We start from the raw sequence: 12975 nt of genomic DNA, 5'->3' as shown, positions 1-12975 counted from the left end.
ATATTTTGTATGATTTCAATCTTCTTAAAATTACTGCAGCTTGTTTTCAAGTCTAACAAACTGTCTCTGTTCCATGATCATTTGAGAAGAATGCGTATTCTGCTGCTGCTGGGTACTGTTTTATAGATGTTAGGTATACAGTTACAGTGTTTCTCAAGTCTTCTATTTCCTTGGTCTTTTTGCCTAGTTGTTCTATCCACCAGAAATAATTTCTTCTATTGCCCACTTTTCCCCTGGTGTATAGGTCACATTTTCTTGTTCCTTTCTGTGTCTTAGAATTTGCTGTTGGAAAACTGGACGTTATAGATAATACATTGTAGTAACTCTGGATATTCATCTCCTTGGGGATTGCTCTTGTTGTTTGCTTCGTAGTTTATTATTTTTGTTTAGTAACTTGGCTGAACTAACTCTGTGAAGTTTATTTCAGTCCCTGTGCTCTATGCTCAGATTTTTTTTTTTTTACTTGTTTTAATCTTTCAGCCTGGTTACTGAGAGGTCAGTTCTGGGTGGACATAAGCCACTTACTGATCGAAGGTTGTACTTAAGTCCCTTGGCCTTAGATTTTAAAGCTCACTCCAATGACCACTGGAAATGTTAAGTGGCTTGGAGGTTGCTATCAAAGTTTAAGGAGTTTACATTTTGGCTTACCATTCAGCCAGGGACCATGGCTTGGATTTTCTTCTCCACTCAGTCCTGAGAAGGTGTAATGGGCAAGCACAGTCTTCCAGACTGTCAGAGATGAGTGTGATTTTATTCTTAACTGTGGCTTACTAGCAGTTGTTCCTGGGTCAGAGTAATTTACTGTTACTGGAGTAAACAGCCAATGTTTGATCAGAGGTTGTGTTTAAGCCTCTTGGACCAGTGAGGGTTACAGGGTTACACCCTTTCTTGATGAATCTACTCAGTTTCCTAGAGCTGCTATGACAAATTACTGCAAAATGGACGGCTCGTCCAGCAGGAATTTATTCTCTCAGAGTTCTGGAGGCTAGAAGGCTGAAATCAAGGTGTTGGCAGGGCCATCCTCCCTCTGAAGGCTCTAGAGAAAAATCCTTCCCTGCCTCTCTAGCTCCTGGTAGCTTTGGCAATCCTTGGCTTGTAGATGCAGCACTCCACTCCGTCTTCTTGCAGTATTCTCCCCTGTGTGTTTATGTTTCTTTTCCTCTCATAAAAACACCAGCCAGACTGGATTAAGGTCCACTCTAATCCAATGACTTCATCTTAAATAATTACAGCTGCAAGGACCCTATTTCCAAAACATCATGTTCTGAGCAGACATGAATTTTTGGGAGGACACTATTCAACTTGGTACAATGTAGGTGTGGCTTGGGAATGTTACTAGGAATACCCCACATCCTCCTGATTGCTCCTGAGTGAGGTACAGCGAGCATATGTGCACAGCCACCTTGTCCCCCAGTGTTGACTGTGGTCCCAGGATCACTTTTCTTGGCTATTTCTTTCCCTGGTGTTATCTATTAAACTCCTTGTTGCTCTGCTCTTTTGTTTGTTGCTACTAGTATCATGGGGGCTATCAGAGCCCTCTTAATTGGTCTCCACTGTGATATCCACTGTTTTTGATGAAGTACTCAGGCTTGGAATTCTCCACCTTCTGTTCTAAGTAAGGTAAATCCCCTGAGGTAAGAGCTGAGGAACTTCTCTGTGACCTGCCTCTCCCCCAAGTAGAACTTCTGTGCAACCGTTGCTGGCTCACTGACACCCTGTGCTCTGAGCAGGCAATGGGGAAAGAGCACTCGGGCACTCTGGCCTGGAGTTGAGCTTCCACCCTAGGAGAGGGAAGGCGAAGGGGGCCTCAGCCTGCTTGACTGCGTCCACCAGGGAAAGAGCTTCTGTAACCCAGGACTAGGGGAGGTGACATATGTGGTGCCTGATCTCTGGGAGTGAAACAATAGCCCTAAGACTGGGAGCTGGGGAAGGGCTGGGAAGCCCCCATTTTTTGACCAAATCCACCCAGAGTAGCTTGTGCAAGAGGGCCCTAGGAGGAGGAGGAGGAGGAGGAGAGGAGGGAGCAAGTCATAGCTTAAATGCCACAGACGACACCTATTATTACTTGCAATAGATTTTCTTGAGTGCTTCACTATTTGTTGTATGCCCTTAGCACAATTTCTAAAAACAGAAACAATGTTTTTAAAAATAATTTTCTCCAGTTAATGGTTGTTTTGTTAGGGAGAGGATTTGTCACACTCCTTATCGCACCATTCCAGAAGCAGAAATCTACCTCTTGTTTTTAATACCTACATTTAAATTTTTTCCTTCTGAAAGTGATTATATAAAACTAAAATTTAAGGGCTGGGCATGGTGGCTCACGCCTGTAATCCTAGCACTCAAGGAGGCTGAGGTGGGAGGATCTCTCAAGGTCAGGAGTTCAAAACCAGCCTGAGCCAAGAGTGAGACCCTGTCTCTACTAAAAAATGGAAAGAAATTTAGTCGGAAAAACTAAAAGAAAATATACAGAAAAAATTAGCCGGGCATGGTCGTGCATGCTTGTAGTCCCAGCTACATGGGAGGCTGAGGCAGGAGGATCACTTGAGCCCAGGAGTTTGAGGTTGCTGTGAGCTAGGATGACGCCACGGCACTCTAGCCTGGGGAACAGAGCAAGACTCTGTCTCAAAAAAATAAAAAGAAATAAAAAAAAAAAAATTTAATTACAAGGAATATTTTAAAGTGTCATCTAATTCCATGATAGCAGCCTGGTTCCCACAACGATAACAGTAATTGGGTGCACTGAAAATGGTAACCACATTCCGATCATGACACCAATTGTATCCCTGCAGTATTAAAAAAAAAAACATTCAACATTTCATTATAAAATTATAATGTTAATATAGATAAGAAAACTAAACCCCCAAATTACAAAATTATGAGTATTTGCTGTGGAAATGTAGTCATCTACACTATCTTATAAGGTCCCTCTACGTTTGTACATCTGCACAGAAGACTATGGAACTCTTGCACGCAGGGTTCTACTAACAGTAATTGTGCTGTTTTCCTTACTCTGTGCTTGACATCTTGGCTAGGATGTATACTGAAATTTCTCCCACAGTAATAATAAATTTCTCAATTTTCCCTCATAAACTGTGCCAGTTTTTGCTTTATATATTAATATTTTGAAGCTAATATTAGGTAAATACAAATTCAGAATACTTTCTTCCTAAAGAACTGGGCCAGTTTCCTTCAGTAATGACCTCTTCGTATTTCTAATGATACCTTTTATCTTAGAGCCTATTCTGATTCACGTTAGCTGTATTTTGGATAATTATCTACTTGATATACCATTTTCTGTCCCTTACCTGTAATTTGTGGTATCATTATGTTTTAGACATGTCCAAAATAATAGCTGCATTTTGATTACTTATGTGAGAGCTTCCGTCTTTCAGGCAAGTAAAAATTTTAGTCCATTTCCATTGCTTGTGATTCTTGCTATAGATTTATTTTTATAGTATGAATCGGTATTCTTTATTTATCATACTCCCACTCCTCCCCTTTCCTCCACTGGGCTGGTGAAGTTTTCTCTAACATGTTGAAGCCACTCCCTACTGGGTTAGAGAGATTATCTTCTATTTATATTTCCCTTAGTAGTTACAAAAAAATAAACATTATAGTGGAGAAATCTGGCAGACGCCACCTTCACTAAGTGATCAAAGTCAACGCTAGCAGCAGCGAGACAGACAGATTTCCCAATCCCTTGATGTGATACACTGAGGAGGACAGAACATCACTGTATGGCATGCCCGCCCAAAAGGTATACCCCGAGTCTATGATCGTAAGGAAACATCAGTCAAACCCCAACTGACGGATATATTTCTACAAAATAAAATGCTTATACTCTTCTAAAATGTCAAGATCATGGAAAACAAAGAAAATCTGAGGAATTATCTCTATATCGAAGAAGAGTGAATACAACCTGATCCTGCATTAGAGTTTGTACAGTGTACACAAAATCAAATTTTGATATAAAAGACATTAGTGAAATAATTAGCAGAATTTGAATAAAGCGTTTAGATTAAGTAACAGTATTATATCAATGCAAATTTCCTGACTGTGTTAACTACACTGTGGTTATATAAGAGAATGTCCTTAATTTTACAAAATACACATGGAAATTTCGGGGTAAGGGAGCATTTGTAAATGACATACAGATGGCTCAGAAGAAAGTTAAGTGTTTGGGGGGGAGGGGAAGGGAGTCCTTTCCCTACTTGCTAAAATCAGCAAGTCTTTCTCCCTGACATCTAGATAATGGGGAGGAATGTTTTATATTCTAAGTCATGAAGCCTGATTACAGAAATATATACTAATCTGAAATAAAGATCGCCCTGCAAGAAAAGTACATACCTCCATTACAAGCTGGTGAGCACGAGAAACCAGTGTGAGACCATTGGCATGGTTAAATGTTTCGGAAATGTCCTGTCCAAATGTGTAGCCAGCACCACGTGGTGAGATACCCCATCCACCACGATCATCTGGATCTGACCATAACAGATCACACATTGGGCCCTGGACAAGAAAATTAAGTATATGTTACAAATTATTACCAATCATCACATTTAAGTAATTTTTATCTTACTCATAATGTGGTTATAGCTGGTGTTCTTTTTTTTTTTAAACTCAAGTTTACCTCATGTGGAACTTCTTGTAAACGATCCAGGGCTCTTATATGATCCAGTGTGTCTATGGATGGAGAGAGGCCACCATGGAGGCAGAATATCTATTTATGAATTTAAAAAGAAAACGTATTTGTTTTACTAATTGCTAAAAGTTAACGAAAACTAAATAATGGTTATAAACGTCAGTCCTAATAGCTTTTCTTTTCAAAATAAAGTTTAATAATATTCACTGGAAAATGTCTACAACACAGTAGAAAACAAAATAATCACATCATTAGAGAAAATGCTAACATTTAGATCTGTTTCTTCTATTTTTTCCTTCATAATCCTAGGTATTTTATATAGTGTTCCTCCCCTTTCTCTGGTGAATGGGATACCCATCCTTATGACCTAGCACTATAGTTTCTTTTTTTCTTTGTTGTTGTTGTTGTTCTTCTTCTTTTTTTTTTTTGGAGATGGGGTCTTACTTACTGCCCAGGTTGGAGTGTAGTGGCTATTCCTAGGTGCTGATCATAGATACCACAGCCTCAAACTTACGGGGCCCAAGGGATTCTCCCACTTCAACCTCTAGCTACTAGCTGGGACTACGTATGTGCACCTTATTGCTGATGTATAAAATTTGTTTCTCTTACAGCAAACACCCACTGATTCCTACTGTTGGTTATAATAATTTTTCAGTTTTCTCAGATTTTGAGTACATAATCATGGCATTTACAAAAATATTTTTGTTTTTTCCTTAAAAAAGAGATGGAGTCTTGCTCTGTCACTTAGGCTGGAGTGGTACAGTAGTGCTATCATAGCTTACTGCAGCCTTGAATTCCTGGGCTCAAGTGATTCTCCTGCCTCAGTCTTCCAAAGTAGTTGAGACTACAGGTGTGCATCATCACGCCCAGCAATGTTTTTTTCTTCTCAATGTTTATATCTTTTAATTCTTTTTATTGTTCAGTGCATTGGCTAGGATTTCTGAAACAAAACTGAGTAATACAAATGTTTTTTGTTTTGTTTTTTGCCAACTACCTATTTTTAGGCCCATTCTGTGTGGATTCTGAATCAAAGAGAATAATACAAGTTTTAAACATTTTTCTCCTGATTTTGAAGAGAAGGTTGCTGATAAGTACAGTCAGTGTTTCTTTATCCAATTAATATAACTATACTTTATTTCTTAATAATAGTTTTAAATCATAAACAGATACAGGATTTTTTCCCCCAAATGATTTTGGTCTGATTTTATTTTTCTGTGCTTGCCATGTCTGGTTTGGTATTGGGTTATACTAGGCCTACAGTGTGAGTTTTGAAGCTCTCCATCTTTTCCCAAGTTCTAGAACACAGAAATTATAAGTTCCTTAAAGGTCTGGTAGAATTAGCCTATAAAACTATTTAGACCTGGTTACTTTTCCAATTTCGTCTAAGTGTGGTATTCTATTTATATTGAACTGAATTCTGCAAAAGAATTTTAATAATTAGCATTTTGCTGTAATAAATTTCATCCAGCTTTTCAAATTTATTGGAATAAAGCTGTAACTGTTATGGTGATATTTGTATTTACAGTTATGCTTTATTTATTTATTTAAATAAATGTTCACGAAACTTATCTAATTCCCTACTCTGCAATTTTAAGTATAAGGGAAAAAGGCAGAAAAGGCCAAGGAGATACACAAATGTCAGGGAAACCTGGACCCTAATATCCCAACAGTAAATCTTTTCCTTTGTTTACCACCCCTCTCCCCCGGAAGACATAAGCACACATATACACACCTGTCCATCTACTAAAGCTGTAAGTGGAAGATAATCAAATAGATCTGTAAAATATTTCCAAACATTGGCATTCCCATACTTTCGCAGACATTCATCATAAAAGCCATACACTTGGGTAATTTGTCGGCTTTCGTGATTTCCTCTCAATATTGTAATGCGTTCTGGATAACGCACCTGGAAGAAAAGAAAAAGAGACCCAGGGTATAAACACATTGTTACTAGCGTTGTGTTAATAAGCACATTAATCTCTGACCCACTTCTTTAAATGGCTCTTTTGGCCACTAGTAAATGGAATGTTCATTCTTTTTCAGAGTAAAAAACTTTCTCATTTCATAATCAGGTTTTATGGATTAACATGTGAAATATTTTTTAGTCATCCTTCTTCATTACATATATATATATACCATCCTCATTAGAACCTTTAACTGATACTGATTTTACTCTAAAAAACTTGTATCTGATTCTTTGTTTCTATTATCTTCATCATCGTCAAACTATCACTGGTCTTCTAAATCTTTACAAAACATTATGACTTCTTACTGCTGAATGCAGTAAGATCAGAGGTTTGAAACAAACTCCTTTACAGACTAACTTCTCCCCTTCTCAACTTTTATTTCCCACAGGAAGACTGGATTTGCCAATAAAAACAAAAAAACAGGCCCTTACCAAATCTGGGCAAGATTTCAAATATATTAATAGTTTCCTTTCTATGCTAAAAGAAAAATATAAGCATACTACTTAAGTTAGGAATGTGTCTGATAAGAAATATGAAAAAGTATCAGATTCTGTAAATTAAGCAAAAAAGCTGCAAATATATACTTCAATTCATACATGTTTACTAAGCATCCAATATTAAGTTCGGTGCCAGGCCCACACAAGGACAGTCATGTATCACATAATGACATTTTGGTCACCAATGAACTGAATACATGAAGGTGGTCAGAGCAACTGGCTATACCATACAGCCTAGGTGTGCAGTCGGCTACCATCTAGGTTTGTGTAAGTACACTCTATGTGCACACAATGATGAAACTGCCTAACAACACATTTCTCAGAACATATCCCTGTGGTGAAGGGACACATGACTATATAATTTTTGGCTTCTGCTGTTTAGGGATTAATCGCATGAAGAGATACATAAAATAAATAATACAAGGCAATAAATGAGCCGCTTTTCAGCATAAATACAGTGTGGGAGACTAAGTTTCATTAGAGTAATACAGAGCAGAAAGAATAGGCTAAAATGGTTGAAGGCTACACCGAAGTGAGATGAGTTGGGTCTTGGCAGAACAGGTAAGAAATCGGGGACAGAATAATCTCATGGGGAAATCAGATAAGGAGACAAATGGAGATAGTCTAGAGCACTGAATAATAAGAGAACTCTTTGATTTGAGGTAGAGTTTATGCTACCAACGACTGGCAGGCAAATTAAGACTAAAGAGGGCCAGTCAAGGAGTTTGAGTTCGATTCTGTAGGCGACATGCAATCACTGAAGAGTTTGAGAGTAGGGAATTAACAAGATAAAAGTGTTGAATAAAAGAGATTTCATCTGGCAGCATATACAAGGTGGATTTGGAACAATCAGATCCTGGAGGCAGAAACACATTAGTTACCAAGCTATTGCAACAATCAAAGTGTTTTACTGAAGACAATGCAATTGGGGAAAAAAACCCAATCGAAGTGTGAAGTGATAAATTGTGTGGTGGTAGTAAAAACAGACACAGGAGTAACACACTTTTCCAAGCAAAAATTAAAAAAGACTTGTTGGCTGAAGACAGTGGCTCATGTCTGTAATACTAGCACTTTCTGAGGCCAAGAGTTTGAGACCAGCCTGAGCAATCAATGTAGCTAGACACTGCCTCAAAAAAAAAAAAAAAGAAAAAAGAAAAAACATAAGCTGGGCATGGTGGCATGTGCCTGTAGTCCCAGCTACTTAGGAGGCTGAGGCAGGAAGATTGGTTGAGCCCCGAAATTTAAGGTTGCAGTGAACTACAATGATGCCACTGCACTCTAGTCTAGCCTGGGTGATAGAGCGAGATCCTATTTCAAAAAAAAAGAAAAAGACGACTTATTTAAGACCCAATATGAATGATAGGTGACTAAGTCAAATATGATCCCCAGACTTCAACTATGGACTACCCAAGAGAATGATACATTTAACAGAAGTAGGCAGAAGTCAATGTATCATTTTCACCTCTCTTTTTCAAAAGATGTAAAACCAACTACTATTTTAAGGGACTATAAACTGAATGGCCCATAAAATAGAACAGATGATATGCAATACAGACATTCTTGCCTTGAATCTGGCTTAAAGCTTGAAAAAAAGAAAACTGAATTTCATTCATCATACCTTTAATGCTACAAGAAGAGTCACAGTCTCCACAGAGTAATAACCTCTGTCTACGTAGTCGCCCATGAATAAATAGTTTGTATCTGGAGACTTTCCACCAATTCTAAAGAGTTCCATAAGATCATGAAATTGACCGTGTACATCTCCACAGACAGTAACAGGACAGCGGACTTCTTGCACATTTGATTCTTTTGTTAAAATTTCTTTAGCCTGTTTAGAAAATGAAATCAACAATTAAAAAACGATTCTATCACAAATTTTAAAGCATCACTTATCTATTAAAAGAAAATCTGAAGAAAAAATACTTGTGTGCCTTGTAAAAGCATAAACAAAACCCACAATGAGATATCACTTTACTAGAATGGCTATACTAAAAAAGACAGACAATAATAAGTGCTTGCGAGGATGTGGAGAAATTGGAAACCTCATACACTGCTGATGGGAACGTAAAATGGTGCAGCTGCTGTGGAAAACAGCCTGGCAGCTCCTGAGAAAGTTAAACACGAGTTATCATATGATCCAGCATTTATACTTAAGAGATATGAAAACTTGTTTATACATGTTCGTGGCAGCATTATTCGTAATAGCCAAAAAGTGGAAACCAGTCCAATATTCACCAACTGATGATTGGATAAAATACAGCATATGCATACAATGGAATATTATTCAGCAATGAAGAAATAAAGTACTGATACATGCTACAATTTTGAAAACATTATGCCAGGAAGCCAGTCACAAATGGTCACATAATGTACAATTCCATTTACATGAAATGTCCAGAACAGGCAAATCTCCAGAGGCACAAAGTATAAGATCAGTGGTTGCTTAGAGTTTGGGGGAGAGGGGAGGGCCGAAGGGACTGGGGGGTTCGAAATTACTCTTGGGGTAATGAAAATGTTCTAAAATTGTGATGAATGCACATGTATGTGAATGTACTAAAAGTCATTCAATTGTACATTGTTAATGAGCAAACTGTATGGTACAGGAATTTTATCTCGATAAAGCTGTGTTTTAAAAATAATATTATTATTTCCAACTTTAAAAAGGTCACTGTTTGAGACCAGCAACATAGGAAGACCCCATTTCTTTAAAATAAAAAATAAAAAAATAAAAAATGAGCCAAGTAGCTGAGTCTGGTGGTGTGCGCCTGCAGTTTCGGCTACTCAGGAGGCCGAGGCGCAGGACTGTTTGAGCCCAGGAGTTCAAGACTGCAGTGAGCTATGATGATGCCACTGCACCACTCTAGCCTGGGTGACAGAGAGAGACTCTGTCTCTTAAAAAAAAAAAAAAAAAAAAAGGAAACAATGAAAAAAGTCACAAGTTATTAAAATTCTGTATAAACAAACACATTCTTACATCAATTCATAGGCCAACCTTCAACTTCTTTACTCCAGTTATTTTATATTTAGGAAGTTAGAATATACCACTAAGCAGCCCTGAAGTATAGAATTTATGTATGAACACTAGAAAATTAAATGTCCTTACTAAATTCAAGTTCATTAAAACAGCTCGTCTATCTAGCAACTTTGCCTAATAGGAAAAAGACCCCAGGATCAGAAACAATTAAAAAGGCCTCTGAAGAAACAAAACAGATGCGGTGAAGTGTTACTACCCCCCACCCCACCAATCCCTCAGAAGAGTCTCTTAGGCCTTATTCTGGGCCTACTTACTTGTTATGTACAAAATTCCAATATGCTATTTAGCAAGTTTCTATGTCCATGACAAATTAGAAACAGAAAACCACGAAAGATAAAAAGTTAAGAACTGGGACTAATATACACGTACAAAATGAGAGGAACAAGTAACAAGATGTTGATGGCAGTGAAAACAACACAGCAATAAAAGTCAAACAGGACGAAGCTTAAAAGTAGAACCAGTAGATGACAACTAAGACTCGTGGGGACAGTGGAATTTTAGGGACATTCTCCACCCCATCTGTGACTTGATAATCTAAAGAGCAGTTAAAATCACGGATTTTGAGTTTCAGTATATGCACAGTCTAAGCTCCCGCTGCTCTGTATCTTTGTCAGCAGACTAACATTCTTGAGTTGAGGGATACTCACCTGTATCACGATTTTAGAAACGAAGTCACAATAAAGTTTGTACATACACTGTAGGAATTATAAAGAAAGTTACTCAATCCCTAGATTAATTTATGCCAATTGGATGCACCTAGACCAGACTTTCACTGTGAAGTGACTCTAAACAGCAGGGACAATGGCAAGTTCTAGTCCAACAGAGGTGTTCTTTGCAGTGTTCTAAAATATTTCTAAGGTATGATTTTGACTGTACTTTCCAACCTCCTTTAATCTTTGCAAAATATCCAAGTTTGGTTCTCCAGTTTTTCTTTTGATTCCAGGATAACAAATATTCTAACAAATGCACGTTCTGCTTAAATTAGCCTGGTAGACTTCCCAGGAGTCATGAACGATACAGCCCATACTTTTCTTCTCCTTGCCTATAATTAGTTACAATGAGATTATACGTACAAAAGTCTTCCAGAAAATACGGGTTCTCTTCACAGTTCTAATCTAATTGTGTAAACTGAAGGCCTTTATACTCTTCAGTCTCTTTATTTAGACTGGGTATCTATGAGTCTGTATCTCTAAAATAATGAATTCTTAGCCAGTAGTGGTGGTATGCGCCTGTAGTCCCAGCTACTAAGGATCACTTGAGCCTAGGAGTTCAAGGCCAGCCTGAGATCTCGTCTCTAAAAAAAATAGTAATAATAAAAAATGAGTATATAAAATATGAAGTTGTATCTTCCACATACATAATCTAGAAAAAGCCATTCTGTTCCAAACTGAAATTCTCTGAGGCTTGATTCTTAGCTGTGTGGCAAAATACAGTACAGGTTGAGTATCCCTTATTTGAAATGCTTGGGACTAGAAGTGTTTTCAATTTTGGATTTTTTTTGGATTTTGGAATATTTGCAAATGCATAATGAGATATCTTGGGGATTGGACCCAAGTCTAAATATGAAATTCATTTATGCTTCATATACCCCTTAGACATACAGCCCAAAGGCAATTTTATACAGTATTTTAAATAATTTTGTGCATGAAACAAAGTTTTGACTGCAACCGATCCCATGAGGTCAGGTGTGGAACTTTCCACTTGCGCTGTCTTGTAGGTGCTCAAGAAGTTTTAGATTTCAGAGCATTTCAGATTTCAGATTTTAGGGATGCTCAACCTGTATTTTATTATCATCACATTACTGAAATTATCTCGTTTTGGGGGTGGACATGGGGGAGACGTAAATGTGTTAAATGTGGGTTTATTTCTCTCCCATACCAAGAAGCATGGTGGTAGGCAGCCCTGGATTGGTGCAGCTCCTCAAGGCCCATCAGGGCAACAGCCTCTTTCCACCTACTTTTATCCTTAGTAAACAGAACTGCGATTTCATGGCCACAAAATGGCGGTGCATCTCTAGGCACTGTACTGGTATCCTAGTCAATAAAACAGTAGGAGCAAAGCCAAAGGGCTCCTGCCAGCCTAGTTTGCCCATTTGACAAAGCTTTCGCAGAAGTCCCATTCAGCCACTCCTTTTATAGCTCACTGGCCAGCTGAGACACATGCTCTTCCCTATCTTAGCCAATCACTAGCTGTGACTAGAATGAAGGTGGAGTCATTACAAAACGTAATTCCAATTAGAACTGAAGGGAACTTTAGAGATTATAAAGCACCTCATACAAGGTCTAAAAAATGGCTCAGAAATGTCTAAGATGAGAAATGAAACAATAATTTTACCAGAAACTAAGTTTATTCCATAATTCAGCTTCTAATATTGTTTACTAAAAAAAAAAAAAAATGCTCAGCCAGGAGTTTAAACTCTAAAACGGAAATCTGCTTCATTTATGACTACTACCATTTACCCTCTTACTTTCAAATACAGCAACAAAAAGCACCAAAATGTCATTACCCAACTCTTCTTTTAGGGGTATATGGTTATCTTAATCCAGCACAGGTTCTACAAAACTACGCAGATGGGTTAAGATATGTTATGCAGAGTTGGGTGTGGTGGTGCATGTCTGTAGCCCCAGCTACTGGGGAGGCTGCGGTGGGAGGATTGCTTGAACCCAGGAGTTTGAGGCCAGCCTGGGCAACATAACAAGACCCTGCTGCTAAAAAGAAGTAAAAAATTAAGAAAAGATATATAATAGAGAAAAAAATCTGTGTGTACTTTACAATAATACTTCCTTAGTTTTTATCTATAAAGTAGTGAAGAGAGTACTCTGTCAGGCTAGCGTG

General features: G+C 37.9%; 1 protein-coding gene across 1 annotated transcript in view; it reads right to left on the bottom strand.

Annotated features, from left to right (window-relative positions):
• PPP2CB (protein phosphatase 2, catalytic subunit, beta isozyme) overlaps positions 1-12975 on the bottom strand; it is a 32294-nt gene that overhangs the window by 2078 nt on the left and 17241 nt on the right. Inside the window, exons 2-6 of the mRNA XM_012648600.1 lie at positions 8725-8934; positions 6375-6548; positions 4631-4720; positions 4348-4509; positions 2665-2783 (exon numbers count right to left, since the gene is read on the bottom strand). Coding sequence (XP_012504054.1) covers positions 2665-2783; positions 4348-4509; positions 4631-4720; positions 6375-6548; positions 8725-8934 — 755 coding nt within the window. The remainder of the gene's footprint in view (positions 1-2664; positions 2784-4347; positions 4510-4630; positions 4721-6374; positions 6549-8724; positions 8935-12975) is intronic.

This window comes from Propithecus coquereli, unplaced genomic scaffold, assembly GCF_000956105.1.
Source record: "Propithecus coquereli isolate 6110/MARCELLA unplaced genomic scaffold, Pcoq_1.0 Scaffold29, whole genome shotgun sequence".
In the NCBI taxonomy this organism is placed as follows: Eukaryota; Metazoa; Chordata; class Mammalia; order Primates; family Indriidae; genus Propithecus; species Propithecus coquereli.
Note: the sequence above shows the minus strand (reverse complement) of the source record. Positions and strands in the feature narration are given on the sequence as shown.